General features: G+C 36.5%; 2 protein-coding genes across 2 annotated transcripts; both read left to right on the top strand.

The window, feature by feature from the left end:
* Positions 1 to 1,763: 1,763 nt before the first annotated feature.
* Positions 1,764 to 5,241, top strand: LOC115921384. Its single transcript, XM_030978822.1, has 4 exons — positions 1,764 to 1,896; positions 2,386 to 2,694; positions 4,478 to 4,747; positions 5,222 to 5,241. Exons 1-4 carry the CDS (start codon positions 1,794 to 1,796, stop codon positions 5,239 to 5,241), a joined length of 702 nt encoding a protein of 233 aa, XP_030834682.1. The 5' UTR covers positions 1,764 to 1,793.
* A 5,965-nt stretch (positions 5,242 to 11,206) lies between these two features.
* Positions 11,207 to 16,436, top strand: LOC105443826 (tyrosine-protein kinase receptor Tie-1-like). The gene is made up of 9 exons (XM_030978297.1): positions 11,207 to 11,263; positions 11,600 to 11,770; positions 12,134 to 12,238; positions 12,557 to 12,738; positions 13,013 to 13,117; positions 13,539 to 13,644; positions 14,312 to 14,408; positions 14,917 to 15,016; positions 16,167 to 16,436. The coding sequence occupies exons 1-9, from the start codon at positions 11,242 to 11,244 to the stop codon at positions 16,224 to 16,226; spliced, it is 948 nt and encodes a 315-aa protein (XP_030834157.1). The 5' UTR covers positions 11,207 to 11,241; the 3' UTR covers positions 16,227 to 16,436.
* Positions 16,437 to 24,603: the final 8,167 nt, after the last annotated feature.

The following is a 24,603-nucleotide window of genomic DNA, read 5'->3' as shown; positions in this document are numbered from 1 at the left end:
ACAAACATGGGAATATTAATGTAGATAATAAATCTCCGCTTGGGACATAAGTAAGTGGAATTATCATTTTAGAAATTGAGGATTTGAGTCTAACATTATACACCCAGATGGTGCTGAAAGCGGTTACAGTAAACACATTACATGCAAGGGCAAAAATACTCTTAAAATGCTTATAATAAAACAGAAGAAAACAGTACTTAGGAGAAAACACTTGTCATTAAATGGGTGTTTTGTTTTTCTCCTAAAGTCTTCCAGTGTCTTAAAATCATAATATAGATAAATAGAGTTAGTTAAAGGTAATACAAAGTTTTTTTAAATTTAGAAAAATATGCGGATAGCGATTCTTTAGAATGTTGATATATTTGGATGCCCACGAGGATGTATAATACGCACTAGAAAATTTAGCCCCTAAAACACTTCTGCTCTCGAGAACAATTGAATATAAAAAAAAATATCGGTGCTACCGGTAAATTGTGATCAATATAAAAGAGTGCCTATACGGCCATCCAATGTATCTGCGAGCATGAAAATCTCAGAATGTGGAGTTGTAATATATAATTTCCAAACGGGGATATAGCAAAACGGTCGATTTTTAGTCAAGAAACATTGTTTAAAGCTACATTAATATCTTGATCTTGAGAGGGAGCTATACAACGTAAAGATTTTATGATTAACAATTTCATCTTTAGACACGATTTCAACCGCGACAACGATCACTGAATATTGTAGGATCGCATATGCTTCCAATATGTTCATTTGAACCAAAGTCATGTCCTCATACCAAAAGTTGGTATTACCTATAATAACATTGATGGGGGAGGGGTGCTGGCAGTTCTGAGGATATTAGTTTGTAAAATACCAATATGCGGGTAATATAACTGGCAACTCACATTCGGGCAACAAGACGCCCGAATGTCCTTAGGCGGGCAGGGATGTTCACACTAAATTAATGAAATGGTAATATCTTATCTAGTGTAATTTGATTAGGAAAAATTATACAGTTCATAATAAAGTAGGTTTTATTATTATTATTCTTTAGCTCAAATTGGAACATTCATGCAGGAGGCATCATTCCCATTGGATAGAACATAGATGAAGAATACACTACTGCCAGATATCTGTTATTTTTCTGTTCGAAGGTCTCTCGGTATAGGTTTTAAGAAGGGTAGAAACAGAATTTAATGGACTCTTTGTAAATGAATGGATTTTTTAAAGACAACGTCTTCTATATTAAATTAACATATTCATAGATTGGTTCTTTGGAAACAAAGTTGTAATGACGTTAGCAAAAACAAGAAGAAGCGTTATATAAGTGAAAATAGTAATATCAGCTCACATTATCCATGCACGAGTAAGTAGCTACTAAGTTCCATTTTCGCAAATAAAAAAATAAATCAGAGACTATTCTGGTATTAATTCAAAATCGAGAATTCAGACGGAGCAAAAGTCATTTGAAATCTTCTTTGCTTTTCTAAACCAGCATTTGAAATTGGTTTGCTGCTTTAGATCGCTTTTTTTGTAACGATTGATTCAACTACCTATCTTTATTTCTTCAGTTCACGAAATTCTCAAACGGCCAATCTGTGACTCTGACAGGTCCTTCCTTAATACAGCAAGGTACTGACACAGTTTACACCTGTACTGGAGGAGCAGCGCCATATACCTTTATATGGGAAGATCTTTCAGTGATTCCAATTGTTAATATCTTCATTAATGGAAAAGCGGTTACCAATCCCTCTACTCATCCAAAATATGTCAACTTTAGTGTATCAGAAAATGAGGGTACATCCACTATGACAATCACTAATACTCTGGTAGAAGATGAAGGGCATTATAGATGTGTTGAACTTCCTGTAGGAACAGGAAACATTGAAGGTGCAGAACTAACAGTAGAAGGTGGGTCATAGAAAGTTTGAACAGTCTATTTTACTGAATGTTAATGTAGTTCCTGCCTTTGTAGCTTTTCATTAAAGTTAGTATTGTTTACCAGTACCTAAAAAGAGGATCCATGGACAGTAGATGTCAAGAAGGGATTTACTTTAAATTGCGTTTTTAGACCTATTAATGTATCTAGAATGATAATAATGATAATGATATTAATAATTGATGAAATCATTACACAAACAGATGACCCCAGATTTCTCGATGAAGTCCGGTTCCTCTTTTATCTAACTGTACATTATGTTGTGGAAAATTGATAAAAAATAGTTATAATAATAATAATGATAATAATAATAATAATAATAACAATCTTTATTCATATTGCGACGATTACAAAGTATTAGACGAAATAATTAAAGTAATGGTATTTCTGACAGTAATTTTGTACTATCACCTTTTACAAAGTAAGCCTGCCCCAACAACAACAATTATTTTGATTTGCAGTCAAATCGATACGGAACCTATCGGTAAAAACTATAACAGAGAGCAACATTGACGTGTTCGAAGCAATATGTGAAGCTTTAGGAGGTAGACCAGATGAAACAATCACATGGATGTTAGATGATGGGCCTTCACCTTGTGATGATACAAATGTAACGTACCCTGCAGCTGGAGAAGATCTGTCTAGTACGAGGAGTGTCTGCACATTTCAAGCTGACAATGAGAACATTGGTCAAACATTGAAATGTGTCATCAGCGGTCACCAAGTATCTGATCTCAACGGAGAAGAAACAACTACTCTTAATATTCCAAGTAAGTTTAGTTACCCCTTTGCATATTTGAACATTTGTACTGAACAGAATAATTTTCCCCATAAAAAGAAAGAGATCAACTATATCAAAATTGTTTGTATTAATTCATAGAAACGACTACTTTTACATACCAGTATTGTCTGTTTGCAGTCAGAAGGCTGTTCATTTGATGTAAAATGATATGAGTTAAGGCCTTTCTGGCTCCACACAGACAATGATGATAACTCTTCTTAGGATAACTTAGAAGTATTCATCAATTTAGGAAACTTTATTTTTCTCCTGATACACATGTACATGTACGTATACATATATGTAATAGCCAATTGGCGTGCAAAAGATTGTGTACCTTGAATATTTTAGTTGTCATTTCAACTTGAATACACGAGGGTACAAGTTTGAGGTATTTCTTTCAGTCTGCAATCCCCTTCACCCCATCCTAAAAAGCTGCAAGCTGAAGATACATTGTTGGCTCAAGTATGCATATGCATCTCTCAGTGTCATTCTTAAATTGATTGTTGATTTTGTTTCCATCTTACATGTTTCAGTTTCAGTTCAGTTCATTTTATTCAAAACCACACAAAGCATGATATAATCTGTTACATAAAAAAGAGACTGGTAATAGAACATCAATCAACATATTCCAACTTGATTACATCATAAACTGAATGGTTTTAGGACCCCTTTAGAAGCTAAGCTTGTCAGCGGGGCCCTATAGTCAACAAAATACATACATTTACAGTAAAAAGAATGTTACGTATGATTATACAATGGATGAAAATACTAAGCTACATAATATAGAACATACAAATACTCTCTCAACACACACACACACACACACGCACACTCACACACACACACACACAGCAGTCACACTGATGAATAGGTCCTTAGTGGTCAAAAAGCATTTCAGAATAAGAAATTACTAAGATGCAAATAAAAACTATGTCAGTCTTTCAAGTAGGTACATTTTAGATAACCTTCTAAACCTAGAAAGAGTTGTACTATTTTTTATATCATCAGGCAGACTGTTCCATTCTTTAATGCAAGAGATATGGAAAGAGGTCAGAGTGACAATTGTTCTTGCAAAAGGCTGACGAATAAGACACCTTTGACGTGTATTATAATCATGAATTTGCGAGTTCTGACGGAATAAATCTTTTAACGTACTTTTATGAGGCATAGACTTAAGATTAAACGTAAACAATATGCAATTGAACGACACAAGTCCACTTAGTGGTAACATTCTTAGTCGAAGGAACAATGGAGAACTTGGATGTCTATAATAAGAATTAGTAATAAGCCGTATTGCCTTCTTCTGCCATACTCTCAACTTATCAAGATATGACTTAAAAGTGTTTCCCCAAGCAACATTACAATATGTCAAATAAGGAAGAATAATACTATTATATAATGTTATCAGCACTCTTTCAGGTAAAATAAATTTTAATCTAAAAATGACACCTACACTACGGGACAACTTTGTGCATACAGCATCTAAATGATTTCTCCAAGATAAATGCTCATCCATGATTAACCCTAAGAACTGAACATTTTCACTAAGCGCAACATCATGCCCTCCAACATTAAGCAAAGTAATGTCATCTGGAAGCTTTTTACCCTTGTATTAATGTAAAGAAGATTGATCCTTGTATATGGTAAATTTATACTTGCATTTCTTTTTCTCAGTTGCTCTAAAAAATCAACCCCTCAGAAAAAAATTAAAAAATAAAAATCAGTTGTCCTATCAGTGCATATTTTAATTGTTCATGTTTACTTTAATTCAGGGTCACCTACTACTGATATAAGGGTGGGATTCCAGTTCCTTGAACCAAGCCTCACAGTGTCATGTGACATTGCTGATCCAACCCAACCTATTCCAAGCATAAGGAAATACTACATATACTCCGATGGTACTCTGATACATCAATCTTCAACGGGAGACAACGATGTGGAGGTTCCAGATTCAGAATTCGACCTCTATACGGAGTTCACTTGCGTAGCAGGGAATTATCTTGGAAACACAACAAGTGATCCGGCTAGATATGACCCAACCAGTAAGTCATTATGCTCTTATATCATTAGTGAAATGAGAGTTTGTTTTTGTTTGTTTGTGTTATTATGCTTCTGTGTATTTATCGTCTTTTATTTCTATCATTGTTTCTTGGGGAAAGGTAATCACCGTATCTTAAAGAGGATCCACATGTGCATACATGTAATCCGTACATATGCATAGATCACAATGTTTGCATAAATCAAATAGAAGAATACATTTGTAATTTTACAACACCAATCATATGCATGGGTGTATAACATGTACAATCATCGTATATAACTTTATATGCAAACAAATATCAAGATCATCTTCGTGCAATGTAATTCGTACAACATACACTTGATTGTCTTCTCTCCATTTATTTCAATCCAAATATGAAAATATATCTTAATGGTCACATCGTCTGTTCAGAGCCAGAAGGGCATTAACACTGTATTGATTGTGTATGAATTAATACCCTTCTGGCTCCAAACAGACGGTCTGACCATTGAATAGTGTTTATGAGACCCAAATTAACCATTTTAATTTTTTCAATGGGATATAAATAACTTTGGGAAATGTTCTGAGGAAAACAACATTTTGCTCTTAAGATGGATAAGTTTGGTGAAGGGGATTCATTTTTAGATAAAGCCATTAGAAATGTTACAAATACTAGAAGCCATTGTTTGCAAAGAATCAAAATGTGACTCCTGCGTAGCCCTTAGATTGAACAGAGATGTTGTGGGAGATTTGTATTTGTATTTTTTTTTTTTTTTGGGGGGGGGGAGTAGAGGTTGAGGTAGTTGGTGAGGAAGCTGTTTGGTATGATTTTTTTTAATCCTAAACACTTGGTTCAAATCGAAGAGTGATATATCATACTGCGGAATGTTAGGATGTGTTTTAGTAGGATCAAATCAATTCTGTAGTTTGAGACTAATTATGACTTTACCTATCTCTTTCAATTTCAAAATTATTTAGCAAACCACATCTCAACAGATTCCCTCTGCACTTTTACAAGTTTTTAATGTGTTTTGGCTCCTCAACAGTACCGTTCTGTTACATTCGATTTTGATCCTTAACTCTTATCCTGCCACCGGGTTAATCCCTGCAGTGCCAAGCTCCAAATCCCCCATTGCCAAGTTTATAACGAGATAATCGGATTAACGCGATGGTACTATCAATAGCGCGTGCAAAACACTAGGCACAGTCCAATGGGCATGAACAATAACTGCTATTACATATGCGTGCAATCATGCAAGAAGCAGAGGAGCAATAGCTTGCTAGCGTGTACATGGCACCTTAACAATAGCGTGCATGCAGCCTTATGGCAGGCTATGAGTTAAATGTAAGGAATGCTTACAGTTACATTCTCACAATATGCATTTTTAATAGTAATAACGTAGAGGCCATTACTAGAAAAGTATTTTCCAAGGAAGTAGTATATGTTTACATACCAAATACGATTTAATGAATTATGGAATTGTCATTCAATCAATTTCCGATTTGAAAATTTACCTCCAAATACATGAATATTCTTGAGTTTAAGCAAGGGTTTTTTTCTTGATGTAAATTGATAAAGAGAAATTCGTATGGTGACCTAATGACAAATTATCTACATTTCCTTTTTTTTTAAATGCTCTGTTTAGGGCTATATACAGACCCAGTTCAACGTAATTTTGAAAAAAACTTTTCCAATTTTACTTAAATTACTGTCTATACATGCACGTTTATTCTTGAAATGAATTAGCATGTTTGTCAGACTTGCCTACATTGTACTTTTGAATATAGATTTAGAACCATGATGCACTTACAATAAAAGTATTTTGCTTTATAGTATCATATCCCAACTCAAAAAATACATGCACGTGCATCCATGGAACTACATATTAAAGCGAATGGTATAGGGTTTCATGTTATAGAGATTACCAATTTAAACTTGTCGTGTTTGGTAAGCCTTAACCCTAAAAAGGCCGGGGTATTTGAGGTCTTATTATGGCCGGGGGTGGGTCATTATGGCCCCCCCCCCTAAGATCTCGGCCGCGAAAATTTGCACGCATATCAAGGGAAGTGTATAGAATAATGTGATAATTTCAATTTTGTGAAAAATTCACTCATTTGCATATTTATGGTAATTTATGCATATAAAGTCATAAAAGTCACATTTTTACCCATAAATCATATATTATTCATATTTAAAGGTAAAGACCAGTATTGGCAACGCCCCAATTTCAAAAAATGAAATGGAAGCTCTCATTACCAATCATGTGAAAGAATATGTTTTGACTAATACATGATGATAAAAAATTTGCCGGGAAACCGCCTACTAATTCATATATTTGGTAAATTTATTTCTCTCATGGTCTGGTGAGAGAGATAGGGTAGTCCCATATACATCTTTCTGTGTATAGTGCTTGTAAATTTACGAAGAATGGGCCAAATTTCTTATCATTTTGATGACTCCAGAACCTTGCAGATGCTAGATGCTAGATGATCAACCTTTTCTGATCGATTCCACAACGTTTCTTTCACAATGCAATCGCATGACCATTACTGGTCTTTACCTTTAAGCATTCTTTTTCACAACATATATTCATTAGACCATTCTGAATAATAATACAACAAGAAAATTTGAAAGAGCCAGCTTATTCCTTATGTTATCCCCTGTTTTGATAATTTCTTATGTATTTTAATGTTTTTTTAACTTATGTATTTCATTGTTTTTGTTGTTTTATGTCATTTCTTACTACAATTCAACTATTATGACTCCCAAAACAACCACCTAAACTGTAAACAAGACCCAATAACTTATGTTTGATCTGTTTTTAGGAAAAATGACTTTTCCATATGTTTTGTACACAAATCACGAAAATGAGCGATTTTCGGGCTGACATGCAAAGACAAAAGGTCACGTGACCCTGTAACCGTAGGTCCGATTTTCAAAAAAAAAATTGTAAAAGTTGCGCAAGACTCGAAAGAAAAAAGTCAGCGAGCGGCGGGGCGCCATCCATATCCGTTCCCGAGCAATCAGAAAAATCGTGGAGGGGGGGGGGGGGCCATAATGCCCCCCCCCCGGCCTTATTAGGGTTAAGCGTCAAATACAATACAGATTTGTATACATGTAGCTGATGAATCGTATGATTTGAGGATTTTTTTCTCTCCAGTTTTCCCTTTGTCAGTCCAAAGTCGGGTGTGCTTGTAAGAGTAGGCAATGGCGTGCATACGCAGGCATGGTTGTGAGGTGTACATGAACGTCATGCAGTAACACACATGTAGTTGATGCCTTGAACTATAATGCATGGCCCTACAGAGGAAGTTTTCCTGTTGGGGGCCGGGGGAAATGCAATGAATTTTTTCACAATTTATTGCATTTTCTTCGTTTTGGGGGATTTGTGGGGGCGGCCGCGTACCCTAGCAAACACTGCGTACAGTCATGATTCAGGGGCTAAGCAATGGCCTCGTTACTGTGAGGCCCCAGCATAAAAATCGTGTCGATCAGCTATATTAGTGCCCTTTTGTGAGGCATTAATTCTCATTACTGTCAATTATGATTTAAGGACGTAGGTTCCCTAGCTTATTAGCATAGTAGCACACATATGATTAACCAGTCACGCGAAACAAACACTCGCAAATTAATATTCAATAAAATCTGAGAATTTTTATATGCCATTATCTAGATCTATTAGAAATAAATAATTTTTTAAAATCCTTCCCTTAACTGGGGTGAAAATAATTAATCCACCATTATGACCAACAGTGTACATAAAGAAGTAAATTTGATGCTGAAAATAACAGCGTTTACAGTAATACAAGTCTCTTCCGAATCTGAATATAAAAGACTACAGTACGTTGCTAGATGAGCTCCTCAGAAAGAGAGAGGGAGGTATCGGTCACAATATTTCTAATAAACTTTTTTGTACAATCTTAACAATACAGGCATTTCATCGCTTTAAGCTCCTGATGAATGAGCCATTGTAATAAACTATGCCATTATAAATTATTATATGTGATATACAAATATCAGAAAAATCAATATCAAAGGATGTGTATTCATCCAAGCAATGTATATTATTCCCTAGTTACTTCAGCAAATATTAATCTACCATGTATTTGTGAACACGGACCAGAGTCCAAAGTCCTGTTAATGCAATGGTTGAAGCGAGGCTTCATAGCATAGGTGAATACGCATACAAACTTGTTTTTCAATTTCGTCAAGAGGTTTCTGTTTTGATCGCAATGAATTAAATCGGGAATTCCCCCGATGATTTATTCTATTCAGTATCTGAAAGATATAGTACTATAGAAAGATTCAGGGTTGCTGTCCATGAGAATGTGAGAATGTTTTTATTTTAGTAGTTTTATTTTGTATGGCTTAAAGATACTATAGTATGTCCCTTTTGCAGCCAACATCAACTTCTGTAGAACTTGCAGGAGTTAAGAGTATATGTCATGTATGTCCTCTCTGTGAAATGTAAACGTTAGCAGTGTCCTAATATTCAAATTATGCAAGGAAACCCGTTTACTTGCTAGACTTCACTGTGAGACACTATCGAGTGACTGACTGACTTTTTGTCTTTCTTGGTAATAACAAACATAAAAAAGAGCTGTTAAGGGTACATGAGCATTTGTCAATAATCCACTTCTTGTAATGGCCAAAATTAAACTGATTGAACCTTTGCGCAGCATAAAACGTACAACCATTCGGTACAATGATCTGAAAATCAGACTATAACTTACTGGCTCTACAGCTCTTAAGTCGATTTGACAACTATTATAGTCGTTATTTTTCCTCTTAAAGACATTTTCAAGCCCCCCCCCCCCCTTTTTTTTTAGGGAAGTTCTAAATTAGTATTTACTTTCAAATGCCGTTGGAATATAACCTTTTCATTTTGTTAGCCTGCAAATGGGGCATAGTACCTTTAAACGCGGTTATCATTGTATGTTGTTTTTACAGTTATTGGGAATAAATTTGGTTCTTGAAATTATTATATATCTATAGATACCTGTATGTTATATAAATGGTATGGTGATCTTACATTTGTTCCGGCGACATTGTTATTGTTTTCGTCAAAATTATAGGGTAAGGGTTGCAATTGGGGTTTAAGTAAGGTTAAGAGTAAGGGTAAGGACTAGGATTACGATCGGATTTTAGGTAAGGTTTAGGGTAAGGATTAGGATCATTTATACAGGGTCCAGCGTTGGAGCAAATAATTCGGCTAGTGTATGCAATGGATCTGGAGCAATCGACCCGTTAGCATGTGTGATACAACTACTGAGTATTTGTAGAAAACTAATCATAGGTTTGATGATTTCATCTAGAAGCTTGTGTCTTTAGATCTTGTATTAAACATTGCTCACCATCCAGATCGCACACCATGTACATGTGTGCCAACTGGTCTGAGTCCTGGAGCCTCTGCAGGTATTGCTGTCTTAGCCATCCTGTTAGTGGCTTCTGTCATCATCAACATCATTCAATTCATCATGTTGAGGAGACATGAGACCAGACCAGGTGATTATATTCATCAACTCTACTAGCGATATGGAATCAGAACGAAGAAAAGCTATGTAAATGTTTGTTTCATGATTGTTTTAACTGACTGTTAGAAAGTATGTATAAAATATGACGGCTGTAAGTCCTCTCTGAGGGTGTTTGTAAGGAGGATAAATGCCTTACCAAAGGGCATGAGCATATTGACTTGGTATTGCTCAAAGAGATTAAGGAAATTTAATAATGGACATTGATAGCGAAGGTAATTTGTCCTTGCATATCATAACATCTTTCGATTTCCTGAATGTGCTTAACCACATCATACCAACACCTCAGAATAGAGATCCATTTACTTGAGACTAAGTTAAGTTTACTTCCTTGTTGATAAACTAGTCATATACCTATTTTCTGCACAGAAAATATCCATCAAAGTTTCTATATTTGCTTCTTCCTCTCCTTTTTTATTTCTGCAGGTTTCGAAGAGTCACAGAAAATCGTTTCTAGGTTAGTATTTAGCAGTTCGAAATATTCAACAGAAAATTAATATATATAATTATATTAATCACACAAACACATGCGCCCACCCGCACGCACGTACATGCACACACAACAATATTCGGATGTAAAATTATGTGAGAAACCACCAAGTTAAAGACGATATCATTTATCATGGGTTACATGTTAAATATGTTTTAAAAAAGAGGTGAAACTTGTGTTTGTATTTTTATGACGCTCTCTAAATTCAAGGGTATTGCAAAGTAGTCAATCCGAACGGAAAATGGATATATATATATATTTCGTAAAGTGGAAAACAAAAACGATTAGCTATGTAGAACAAAGCATAAAACGAGCAAAACTGCTCCGAATACGAGTATTTAGAAATTATATAGAGATGGCTATGAGATGGCGCTGTACAATAAACAGGACACTATCTATATAAATGTCTTATTAAGGAACCACACATGGTTGTTTTTTCTCACAGAGAAGGGAGAAATATATCCCATGAGGCAAACGACAACACGGCGTATGAGATGATTCAGAACGGAGATAGAGGTGAGAAAATGTGAAAAATCATCACAATGTTATGATAGTTAGGAATGCTTCAAAGAAAAAACATGAGGTAAAATATCATCAATTAACACAAAACAACAACACTAGAGATACTTATGGCTTTGTTCGTGGGAAAACAAACATAGAACAAGCTCTCATAATCATACAAACGCACGTTTTTATCCATGGGATGCTCAAGGTGCCTACAAAGTAACAATATTAATCTGGCTTTAGCCAAGCTCCCCGAATGTGCGAAATTATTCAGGGAAGTATTACATGTGTTTGATCCTTCAAGTATTAGAAGCCTTGTGATATAATTTTTTTATTTATGTTTTATAGCATACACATCTCTCAAACTCGGTTCACCCCATTCCCCAATCATTGCTCCTGAAAATGTGACGTTTTTCACCAGACTCGGTTCAATCGGACGCGGTGACTTTGGCGGGGTATGGAAGGGAGAACTCTGCTCGAATCAAGGCCAAGTAGACGTTGCTATCAGGCAGATTCCAGGTGAGGTTTTGCCAACCACTCCCTATAAAAATAATGAGTTAAAAATGACCGACATGCAAATCGCTTTCGTGCATATCAATGTAGCCTGCACGAACATCATGAGAGCTTGTATTTATCATAAATAAGCAGAGATGCCCTCAGCTTTCTAGAAGTTCAATTTCAGGATGACCAAAACAAACGAATACAGTAACACATCGGTTTAAGAGTACACCAAATACTTGCATTCCCTCATCTACACAGTTTCCCCTCAATCTTCTTAACAACTGAGTGATTGAGTTCTTCTGCAAATGACTTAAACTCACGACTCTCTTCGAAATTGAAAACAAAAATATATAGTTATAAATAAGATGTATCTTCTCGTAGATCAAGTGACCAAATCAACCAACGTTCTTCGAGCTGTCAAGGTCCTTTCTGAGCTATCGGATCAACCGAATGTTGTCAAGTGCCTGGGATATTGTCAAGAACAAGGTAAAATACCCCTCGGCTAAGTACAAAAGCTTATAATTGTCGCTAAAATCTTTACATATTCATGCATATGAGCATTTAATTCTAATAATTTGCAACGCTACCTAAGCTATCATCCCTAGAGGTGCAAAGCATTTTGAGTAGGCTTCGCGTCTGAATAGCCAGAAACGATACAAATAGTAAAACAAGATTGTCTTGGAAGAACAATCAATTGTATTTGAAAATTATTCAAGGTATTTTTCGTATACTATAACATGATGTCTAATAAAATACAGTGTTAAAGATCAATGTCATTCAGTATTGTTTTCCATTTTACGATAGGTGGTATTCTGTATGAGTTCATCTCTGGGGGTACCCTACTCACCCATCTACAAACAACAGGGGTGCAATCCCAACCCACATACGGCAATCTCAAACCAAACGGAGTTCGTATCGATGAAGGTAGTCTACTCAAACTGGCTTGGCAAATTGCAAAAGGGATGCAGTATCTTGCATCAAAGAAGGTAACCTATTTTATGACTTTCAATAGAAGAGAATTAACAAAGGCAAAGGGGGAAGGGAGGGGGAGAGGACAGAGGGGATACGAGAAGGATGAGAATTACAAAATGGAAGAAGAAAGTGGAAGAATGGGAGAGGAGTAAGCCAGTATGGTATGAGGATGGTTATGATGATCAAAGGTGTATCAATAACATCCAGATTATATATTTGTGGATATTATTAATTAATTTATTTATCATTGTTATCATGTTTATCTATTTCTACTTTTTGTTTACAAAGATCATCCATGGAACTCTCTGCGCTCACAATGTGTTACTAGCAGATAGAAAGCAATGCAAGCTTTCAGATTATGGACTATCTTCATCACTGTTTAGCGGCAGAGGTGTGAGTATTATCACCTTATTTCATGATTATAATTATCATCAGCATAGAGATGGACGGCACATCTTTAATGATGACCACAATATATTTAATCGATAGAATATATCTGAAAATCTTGAAACTACCAAAACGTCACCATGGAATTATGTGTTTTCATGATTTATCACGTTAGAAATTCTCCCCTTAAATTGTTTAACCCATAATGGTATATTTATACACTCTGATTATCAGCAATTCTATTGACCATGGTGTTTAATTTTAGCCTTATGCAATATTGTTTTCGTATACATTTTCATATTTGCTTGTAAATTGTGAACAATTCAGCCATTCACGGTTTGTTTTAAGCCATGAATAAATGATTATAAACTGTAACGTAAAAGTTAACACGATTTCAAACCTTTCTTTGTACTTTCCAACATCCCAGAAACCAACAAGATGGAGTTCACCTGAAACCATGGTCACTGGTGACCAATCAACAGAAGGAGATAACTGGTCTTTTGGTATTGTCTTGTGGGAAATTGTGACATTAGGTGAACAAATAATGTTAATATCACATACAATTTTGTGTACCATCTTAAAGACCATGAAGTTCTTCACGTAGGTAGCCTTTTAAGCGTGACAGCTGTTCTTCATCAGGGCCTTGCCATTCTTATTACCCTTGCAATATCATTGCCAGGTGGAGTAGAGTGGGTTGAGAGTCTCAAATAAGGATTAATATCTTGCCCAAGGAAGTAAGTGCCGAGTTGGGATTCGAACCTTTAAACCTTGGATTTAGAATCAATAGAATGAGACACTATACCACGAACCCCTCCATTTCACATGTATCATATGGTGTTATGAAGAAAATTGAAATAAATTATTGCACTTAAATAACCAAAATAGATCGTGACTAATACTTGTTTGATGCATTTTAAAGATAAAGAATTCAAGCCACTTATTCAACTCTATAAGACTCACCAATAATACTTGCGATTTTGTATTGCATTATTCGTATTCAAATACATGTCACAAATATGAATAACATTTAGTCTAATTTGTCCACTTAATTCCGCTTGTACTATCAAGGGTTAATGAATAAAATTATATACATGTATATGATAAATATATATAATTTCTCTCCATAGCTTCGGATGTCACATATTCGTATATTAAAAAAAATGTTTTATGTTTAAAATTATTTTTCTTCGATTCTTTAAGGGGCGAGGCCATACCCTAAAATGACCTTTGACACTGTCCAAAAGGAGGTTGCCAATGGTTACCAGATGCCACGCCCTCGCCATTGTGGACAAGAAGTGTAAATATTACTCTTTCAAGTGAATTTTTCTGTAAATGTCATAATTTGACTCACTCGATGCTATATTTATATTTCCTATATTTCATGATGATGTTTGGTATCAAATGCAGATATGTTTCCAAACAATAAGAAACACGATCCATTTGATTCTGCTATTTTTCCTTTGAATCTGATTCTGAAGCTGAAAATAATGTGTCTACACTCAACAGAGAAAATGATAGAATGGTAAAAACAATGAAATACATAAGACAAGGGGATAGTGGTAGAAGGAAGAAACAAAGATTGACATAAGGAAAGATATAAAGAGAAAGTGATAGAAGGATAAAAACAAAGAATGATATAAAAGAAGGTGATAAAACGACTCGGACTGGGTGCGCACATAAAATAATGAAACATTAGTGATTAAACTGCTGTTGCACGTGAACTTTGAATTTGTCGGAATTTTGTATTTCTCTTTGTATTAGATTCAGTTCTATTAGATAAGGATCATCTTTTTCGTATCTTTCAGGTATTCGGTCATGTCTGGTTGTTGGGAGAAGGAAGCTACACGTCGTAGTAACTTTGATCAGATCCTCAAGAGTTTGGAAATGATTCTAGAAAAGACTCATGTAAGATGTACTCAAATTGTCTTCTTCTATTACATATGTAATGCATTATTTGTTTTCCTTATTACATATCCACTTGTTTAATTCCGCTACTACATTAATCTCAGTTCACAAAAAAGGTGTAATGGAAACAATTATAGCCTTGATCTTTTATTAACTTTGCAATTTTTGTGATTAATAACATTTCTTTTAATTAATTGATTTGCCATATCCTTCATATTAATTTTCATACTTTTTTAAATTCATTTAAATCAAATAATCATATTTTGCATATTTCCCTTTTTAATACAATTATGAAAACAAAATATTACATGACAAATTTCGAACTTCATTTTAAACATGAAAATGATAATGTGAGAGTCATTGATTGCGGTCGACCTTCGGTGTTAATTTGCAGTGTCGTGATCTAGTGTATACGTCACCGGATCGAGGATCACATGATTCGTTGTTACAGTCCCGCCGTGGCACTATGGCCTTTGGCTAGATATTATTCAATATTTGCCACTCTCCACCCGGGTGTAGAAAATGGGTACTTGGAAGGGATTTATTCCTTGAATTCATTTAGCGAATTAGCCAGTATAACAATAGTACTTCGCATCTACCTTCCCCTGGGGTTGATATATGTGAGATATTAATGAAGCTATCGTTAGTATCATCATTATTATCATTATAATTGATATAATTATTGTTGTTGTTGTTAATGCTATTATTATTGCCATTACTATTCCACAAAACAGGATCAAGTCCGTATTTTTTTCTTGAAGATTTAGTTTTAACAACAAGCACGATGTGCTATCAAGAGCGACTTTATATAGGCCTATGCTATATTATTGTTCTGCTGTTTTGCCAGAGCTGTCTTCTGCAGATCTTAGACGTGTAGATTCGGGTATATCTTGGTAATGATTAGACACCTTTAATTCCCCTCTTCATCACGAGTGTGTGTCCGATGATTATTGGAGTCATCTCTACTTAGACGTTCCACATTCTCTCTATTTCTCTTTCCATGGGCATAAGGGGTGGGCACCTTGATAATTGAACTTTCCTATCCTTTCTCATGATGATGTCTGACTTTTGTTATTATTATTATTAGTATTATTATTGGTATTAGTATTGTTGTTATTACTATTACCTTAATTTCTTTTGATTTTCACAGAATTACCTGTCTCTCAATGACTTGGATGAAGGATTGTATGCGTCTACACTGGACATGTGAAATTACACCTTGTTCGGATATGCAGTCATACTATACTGCGTCTACATCTTTTATATTGTACGATGCAGATCTGAGCCAACTAACTGGGACTATGGGGATATTAGAGGGATATTATAGGAAATAAATTTTGTTAAATTTAGCCAAGAATGCTGAATCAGGCTATCGCAAATACTTGTATGAATTCTGCATCATAACTCTGCTTTTTTATAGTTTTTTGTTAGGATCCGATTTGGTAGAAATTTGTAAAATAGTTACTTAAAAAAGATAAGTTGACAATGTCAAGAGGTGCAGCTGCTGTCCTAGAAAACATGACATTTGTGAATATCAAGAGGTCCTAGTATAGTAACCGATCTCATACATTTAACAACTCATTTTTCTAATTTTCTGTCGGTTATGTTGCGTATATACTGTGTAAAATTTACTTGTAATTTACCTTGCAACATTTGCCAATGTTCGTGTTATTTCATAGTATTGTTGTGTGTGAATGACCTCCTTCCCCCTTTCTTCTTTCTTTTCATCACCCCCTCTCTCTCTCTCTCTCTCCTCCTCTCTATCCTTCTCTTTCCCTCTGTTTCTCTTCTACCTTTCTTTCTTGCACTCTCAGTCCTCCTTGTCAATCTGTCCCTTCCATCTGCCTTCTTAAAATCATGCAGCTTGCCTCTACTACACTCTACCTTTTACGGCCATCATTTACATCACACTATACTATTTTTAACCTTAATCTATGCATTTAAAACTTACCTCTCATTTAATAGTAGACTCACCTGTATATATAACACTCATGAGTGCTTAACAATTGCATAAAGATTGTATGTATGTATTTTAATGATTCTACTTAGTGTATTTTTTATCATGTTAATACTTTTGTAAAAATATTTTATAATTTAGCCATCAGGCTGCAATGCATATTCTTTAAAGGGATAGTTGAGTTCTGTTTTCAGATAGCAAATGCCTTCAAAGTGCATGGTTATTGTCTTATTATTATCTATGACATTGCTAATGCCCTTTTAGGACCTAACATTGCTAAGAAGGTAATCTTAGACCCCAAAATGTGTGAAATTTAGCAAAAACGATCATACCAATTCAGCTCCACTTAAAAAGGTGACTGTTAATTAATTAATTAATTGATAATAACAATATATAGGTCGGCTGATTGTGCGTAATATAACCAACACGAAAAAGCCAGCAAAAAAGCCAACATCGGCATTGGCTGGAATATAACGTAAAAGGCGTTATTGTGTTTTTTCAACGACTTTCAACGGCTGGTTCAAATTTTCTAATATTTGTGGTGGTACACAAGTGTTAGAAATCGTTATATTTATGGATATTTCAGCCGTCTCTGAACCGATTTTGATCAAAGATGATTTTGCCATTTGAATTGTATGTTCTTTCAAATTTGACACTCGGCTTTTCATTATCTCAGAGCAAATTATTTTGTTTAGCGCCCTCTGCAACAGAACTCAACTATCCCTTTAAACATAAAGACAATACACCAGTTTACGGTTGTGTGCGCCATTTTAAACAAAGCCAATGACCTAGAGGTCATGTATTTATGCGTAAATTGAGATTGCGCCCATGCAAATTATGATGATATCACTGCCTACGCGCTGCATTGTGCGCGCACATCATCATTTGCATGGGCGCAATCTTAATTTACGCATAAATACCACTGGTCATAGTTATTGGCCCCGCTTCCGGGGCCAATGACCCGAGGTCAACTGTCTGCGCATGCGCACTGATACAACTGTAAACTGGTGTATTGTTATCATAATAATTTTGTTTATTGATTTGAATGATTTTAATGTGAAGTTAGTATCTATACAATATACAATTATACAATATATTTATCTTACTGGGTCATTATACGGAAATATGTAGTGAAAAACGAGTCATTATAAAGTAGACATGTCATTATCAGGATATTTTCGTGTCCTGTTATAGCGTTGGTCACATCCCACCGTGCGTGTTTTTATTCCGTACGGTTTGTGGGGAGGCCACGGCCGCCACGTTTTTCTGAAAACGTAGGGAGGGAGTGGCAAAGGCAGGGAGGGGGTACCGGCAACGCGCGTCACACGCACTGTGTAAGTACGTGGCCCGCACGCCACGCCTGGCCGTGAACGGTTGCGTGCATCGTACGTTGCGCACGTGGTAAGTGCGTTGTACGTGCTTACAACGTGCTTACAACGTACGGTCTCCGTGCGGTTGCCACGTTATCGTACGGAGGCCGTACTTACAAGTGCAGCTCACGTACGGTGTCCTTACTCACTCGCACGTTGTAAGTCCGTGCATGTGCGATGAACTCGGTGTTTATATAGGACGACATTCCGATGTTCTCCAGAAGTCCCAGCTGTTGCTGCCTCAAGATGCTGCCCATTCCACCGAAGAGACTATATACTGCATAAATCAGTGCGAACAACGTGCGTTGTAAGTGCTTACTCGGTACGGTCCACGTGAGTTCTGCGCGCTCATTGGATAGCTGAACTGGGGAAGTGGCGAGTAAGCACGGACCACGCACTTATCACGTGCGCCTTTAAAATACGCACGGAGTCAGTGCGTCGTGCGCTCGTTGGCAGTACCGGGCACGCACGTCACACGCACTGGGGTGAATCGGTAGCCCGAACGCAGCCCGAACGCAGCGAAAGTTCCTCATGCACTAAAAGTGCTACGGTGTGTCGGCGTGCTCCCAAATCCGTACGGAGGCGGTACTCATCACGTACGGATACCCAAATTTTGCCAACGTACGGACTAAAAACACGCACGGTGGGATGTGACCAACGCTTTAACGATTGAACAATATACATATAGCTCCGTTTAGTCTCATTTGACAACGCCCCCTATCGTCAGAGTCAGCAGCCAGCCTAAGGCCTTTAGCCCCCCCCCCCCCCCCCCCATCGTTAAAAATTAATTTTTTGTTTAAACGAAAAGCACATCCACCCTCACGTACGTTATCACTAGCTCTTTCATTGGAACCCTCATGTACCATTGACTTTTGAAAGTTCACCCACCGTAATTTCATCAAAACAGGTCGCAAGCTCGCCATTGCCTATATAACACATGTACAGCAAGTCGAACTTTGGACTCAATTTACTACGCGATTGGAAGATTATAGGTCAAGCACACGAAGGATAATAAGCATGAATTATCATAGATAAGTTCTGCTTGGTTCATTATGTCCACTTCATCAAACCCCCACCATAATTTCTCCATTTAGTAAAAGCAAACATTTTGCCGAGGTAAGCAAAAACATGAATATTACAGACATTACAGCCTTTTAGTACGTAACGTATAGTGAGCCGTATCGCTCTTGGAAGTGTAAAATGGCCGCCGCGCGTGCGAGCCCACTTCAAGAGTTATCACGGGCGGGAATGGGCGATGATCCGTCCAGGAGGTAGAGGTCAGTGGTTTGTGCTGGCAATGTTCAAGCGAGCGAAAATGAGACAACCGGAGCAATATAATTACTACCGTGTACGTACGTTTGCAGGCAGTAGAAACCTATAGAGCTGCCAAGAAACAATAGGTTTAAGTCTTTAGTTTCATTAGTTATATAGTTTTGAATTTAGGGTTAGGGTTGGCGTTAGGGTTAGGGTTAAGGTTAGGGTAATATACCAGTTTTTATGATGTCTGGTTAACGTACCATTTAAGGTTAGATATAGATGCCCTGTTAATACAACATGTAGGGTTACATATATATATATATGTGTGTGTGTGTACATGTATATACAAATATATTCTCCCTATGTTTTTATATAATATCTATTCTTCATTTACATCGCGAACCCATAAGTGTGAGCATACTATTGCAATGGATTAAAGGAAATCACCATATTCTTGTTTATAAGCTTATTTGGTAAAGAAATTTGATTGTATTTGATATTGCCCGTGAGGCACTCTTATTCTAGAAATATTACACTTTAATTTACCTTTGACACTGATGATTTAAATCAAACTAACGATAATTTGACAAATGATCATGATGTTATATTAAAAGGTATGGACCAGGTTTGATCATGCGATTGCATTGTAAAATAAACGTTGTGGAATCGACCAGAAAAGGTTGATCATCTAGCATATAAGTACTAGAGTGTACTGCAAGGTTCTAGAACCATCATAATGATAAGAAATTTGGTCGAGTCTTGGTAAAGTTACAAGCACTGTACATATAAAAATGTATATGGGACTACGCTATATCTATCCAGTCCGGATAGATATAATAATTTACCAAATATATCATTTAGTAGGCTGTTTACCGGCAAAATTTGTATCATCACGTATAAGTCAAAACATATTCGTTTATATGATTGGTAATGAGAGCTTTTTGAGAGGGGGGGGGGGGGTTCCAAAACTGGTGTATACCTTTAATGACTAGGCTTATTTAAAGTCTACAACATTTTCTAAAGGGTTTATAACATTGATTACATCGAGGAAATATATCTGCTACCAAATGTAAATATTGCAAAAATACAGTAAAATAAATGTGATAAAAGCAGTTTATTTAGTATAAGTTTCATTTTTATCTGCCTTCTAAATGGATTCACTGATATTACATGTCTGTTTTATGAAGACCATAACAAAATATGCACGAAAAATAATAAAGGTTTCTAATAAAACAAATAGGGTTTCTGAGGTTCATATTATAAGCATAACCACAATAGCAATGAGGGCATATTGTAATTATGTGGGAACTTTATGATGTAAGGCAAATGTTTTTTTTCCATAATACCCCTGACCCTATTGCACTACAAAGTAAAAAAAATTGAAACTCAGTCAGAGGCATAAACATATTGGGAGGAGGAACATAACAAATGTATAAACGGAATGAACAAGAGAGAGAGAGAGAGAGAGAGAGAGCGAGAGAGAGAGAGCGAGAGAGATGAGCAATGAGGAAGGTTGTTCAGTTTTTTTAACATAACATATTTGTATTGCATTCTATTGCAACAGAAGTGATTTCGTGGTGTAGTGGATAAGGCCCTGGACTGCCAATCCCATGGTTCGTGGTACGAGTCCCGACGCGGCTCTTATTACCTTTTGCAAGATATTTGTCTCAATTTGCCACCCTCAACCCAGGTGAGATAAATGGGTACCGGTTAGGAATACATTCCTTGAAATGCTAGAGCGCCATAATGACAGCCATGCAAAAGCCAGTGTAGTATTTGTGGAGCGCCAGGTGTGTCATGTCTGACAGAAGTAAGGGCTATACAAGAACCCACTATTATTTGTATTATTTTTAATATACTTGTTATCAGGTACAAATTTCAGGAAACATGCCCCTTTATTTACGAAATATCGGCGTAGTGTTGTAAAATAGGCCCCTTTTATTTACAAATAGACCCGGCCGGACGCAATGACCCGATGAATCGAAGTCCAAGTATAGCCAAGTAGAGAAGAGCGAACAAAAATAAATTCATATATTCATAAATACTGTTGCTTAACATCATATCTAATAATTTAGAATTATGCTTGTACACATTTAATTCCATTTTTCCTGATCTCATGTTATTATTTTATACGTACATTGTTTTTTACCTGCACTGTGAAAGCATGTACAATTCAGGCTATGACTGTCATTCATGTCTTTAATAAACCTTGATTGAATTTAATTGAATAGAATTGTCTTATTTACACGGATAGCCGCATCGGCATTGCCAAGATTAGGCATATATATTCATTCCTTCATGCCTTCATTTAAGCAAATTTGCAAGTATTGGCCAAGTAGCTTTAAAGGGATCGTTTAACAATGTTAAATCTGAGATACACGGCCCTACGTGTTATCAGTGTCTGTGATATGGTGTAATATTGAAGCCCTAAAAAAATTGCGCTTCAAAATGATCAAGAAGTGCCTCAAAAAAGCAAAAATCTTTGAGTGACCTGTTTTTACCATACTCGTTTTCCCCAATAGACTGTAGTGTTATGAAAACCGTCAGGCGAACGGTTTTCAAAATTTGTAATTCCAATCATAAATATCTTGATAATCAGACAGGCGATCGGCTTGTAAAAGTCATGGGGCTCCTGACTGACCTTAAGGTTTATAATTATCATTGCATCATGAGCTAAATCCAGAATTTTATTTCAGAATCTGAGACAAAGTTACCGGATCCCTTTAAATTGCCCTCAGTCGTAATACGTCATCAAACAGTGTAGGCCTACTGCTGCAGCATGTGCCGTCAACAGCATCGGTAAAAAAAGTCAATTGACTGTCCAGAACATAACATTATATCTCCCGTAAAGCCTAGGTATTTATGCTAAAGTGAATTGTAAACATAAATTGCTGTGATCTGTTCATGCAATCTCAATACAGGCCCGTGCTCCTTCCCTTTGGCGGCTAAAAGGCAAAAAAAAAAGAGAAAAGAGGAAACATGTACTTTAAACAAAAATGGGTGAGAGTATTTTTACTGCATTGCCCACCATCCAGTGGCATATGCGTATAGGCACACTATTAATATAAACTTTCCGTCGGGGCAGTCCACGGACTTCCCGGTGTTTATTTTTCTTTCCGGTTCCTCCTACTTCCTGCTCGATTTTGCCAGATTGTTACACTTTTCTTCTCGAATCTCTCCTTTCCCTTGATATTGCCAAACTCTGCTTGTCATAGGACCCCCCCCCCCCCCGGGTAAGCCACTGCTATCACAAACGGCTAAGTGTTGCTGTACCAGAAGTTATGCAAAATATTAGCATTGCGATGCGTTGCTTCGTCGCGTGCTGCTCACCGATTGTGTCGCGACCGTAGTGCGGTGCCGACATATACATTTAAACTTGAAATGCGATAACTTTGCGGTGAATCACGGCAGAAAATAGTCGATATACCGGCAAGCAAAAAATCGTGTACTGCAGATGTATCGTTGCGTTTCAAAATGCTTGCGTTCGAGTATTAAAGGGATAGTTGAGTTCTGTTGCAAGGGGCGCTATACAAAAAATAATTTTGTTGTGAGATAATGAACAACTGAGCGTCAAATATAAAAGAACATAATATTTAAATGATAAAATCATCTTTGTTTGATCAAAATCGGTTTAGAGAAGGTTGAAATATAACGATTTCTAAAACTTGTGTACCACCACAAATATTAGATATTTTGACAAATTAAAAAAAAACGGTTGAAAAAAAAAGAAATAACGCCTTTTACGTCGTTTTTCAGCCAATGTCGATGTTGGCTATTTTGTTGGCATTTTCGTTTTGCTTATATTACGCACAACCAACCGGCCCATGCATTGTTATTTTTAATTAAATAATTAATTAACGGTCACAATGTCTTTTTGAAAAGTGGAGCTGAATTGGTACGATCGTATTGGCTAAATTTTACACATTTTGGGGTCTAAAATTACCTTCATAGCCGTTCTAAAAGGGCACTAGAAATGTCACAGATAAGAATAACAGCAATAACCATGCACTTTGAAGGCATTTGCGGTCTGAAAACAGACCTCAACTACCCCTTTAAGTTTGGCATGGAGGGATTAGACCTCTCTGCAAGGTCACTGGCAGGTGGTTATCTCATCAAATGAGCTCTCAATTAACATAATAAAGAGGGCATCATGGGGAACATAGGCATTGTAACTAGCAGTTATTGTTCATGCTCATTGGTCTGTGCTATGTATTTTGCACTAGCTTTTCATAGAACAATCGCGTTAATCAGGATTATCTCAATATAAACTTGGCACTCCGTGATTTGGGGCTTGACACAAGGGGGATTAGCACTGTGGCATGATAAGAGTTAAAGGGGGTGTAGCATGGCAAATAGTGGTTAACGCCATCTATCATCAATGACTTCTTTTGGACAATTGCACGTACACGAATGGACTTGATTAACGGTCAGCGCGCGCAAGCGTTCGCAAAACAGACCGAACTTCTCCTCACGGTTCGGTTTCGCGTATGTTGCACGCATGTGAATACTGCGCTCGCGTCGTCCGTAGTCATACCCGATTGGCCCCGAGTTAGGTTACCAGAAAGACACGTAGTCTCATCATGCTACACCCCCTTTTACACAATGCTCATGATTTCTAGATTTTGAACTGTCTGTACTATATCACATGTAAATATGTGTTAGTTTTTAATGGAAATAGGTCAATTGAAAATTAAACATATTTACTCGATGAGCACACAGGCATTTGCACATGCCTTTTGCTTGCTCTCCAAAAAGAGCTCCTGGTTGCTCGTTATTCTTAGACACTTAGTAATCTGGAAACTACTAGACAAGTTGGAGTTTATGAAGCGTTGTTTTTATATCAGTTTTTGGATTTAGTTGTATCTCCTGTACTCTGGTAGCCATATATTCCTGTATATTGCTATGTAAGTACAAATAAGCCCCCTTTACACCGGATCTGCGTAGAGTTGCGTATTCATGAAAATAATTATGCTTCGGCGTAATCCCTGCGTAGGGTATGCATA

This window comes from Strongylocentrotus purpuratus, unplaced genomic scaffold (assembly GCF_000002235.5).
Source record: "Strongylocentrotus purpuratus isolate Spur 01 unplaced genomic scaffold, Spur_5.0 spur5_scaffold_1, whole genome shotgun sequence".
NCBI classification, from domain to species: domain Eukaryota; kingdom Metazoa; phylum Echinodermata; class Echinoidea; order Camarodonta; family Strongylocentrotidae; genus Strongylocentrotus; species Strongylocentrotus purpuratus.
The sequence above is the reverse complement of the archived record's forward strand: the minus strand, read 5'-3'. Positions and strand labels throughout refer to the sequence as shown.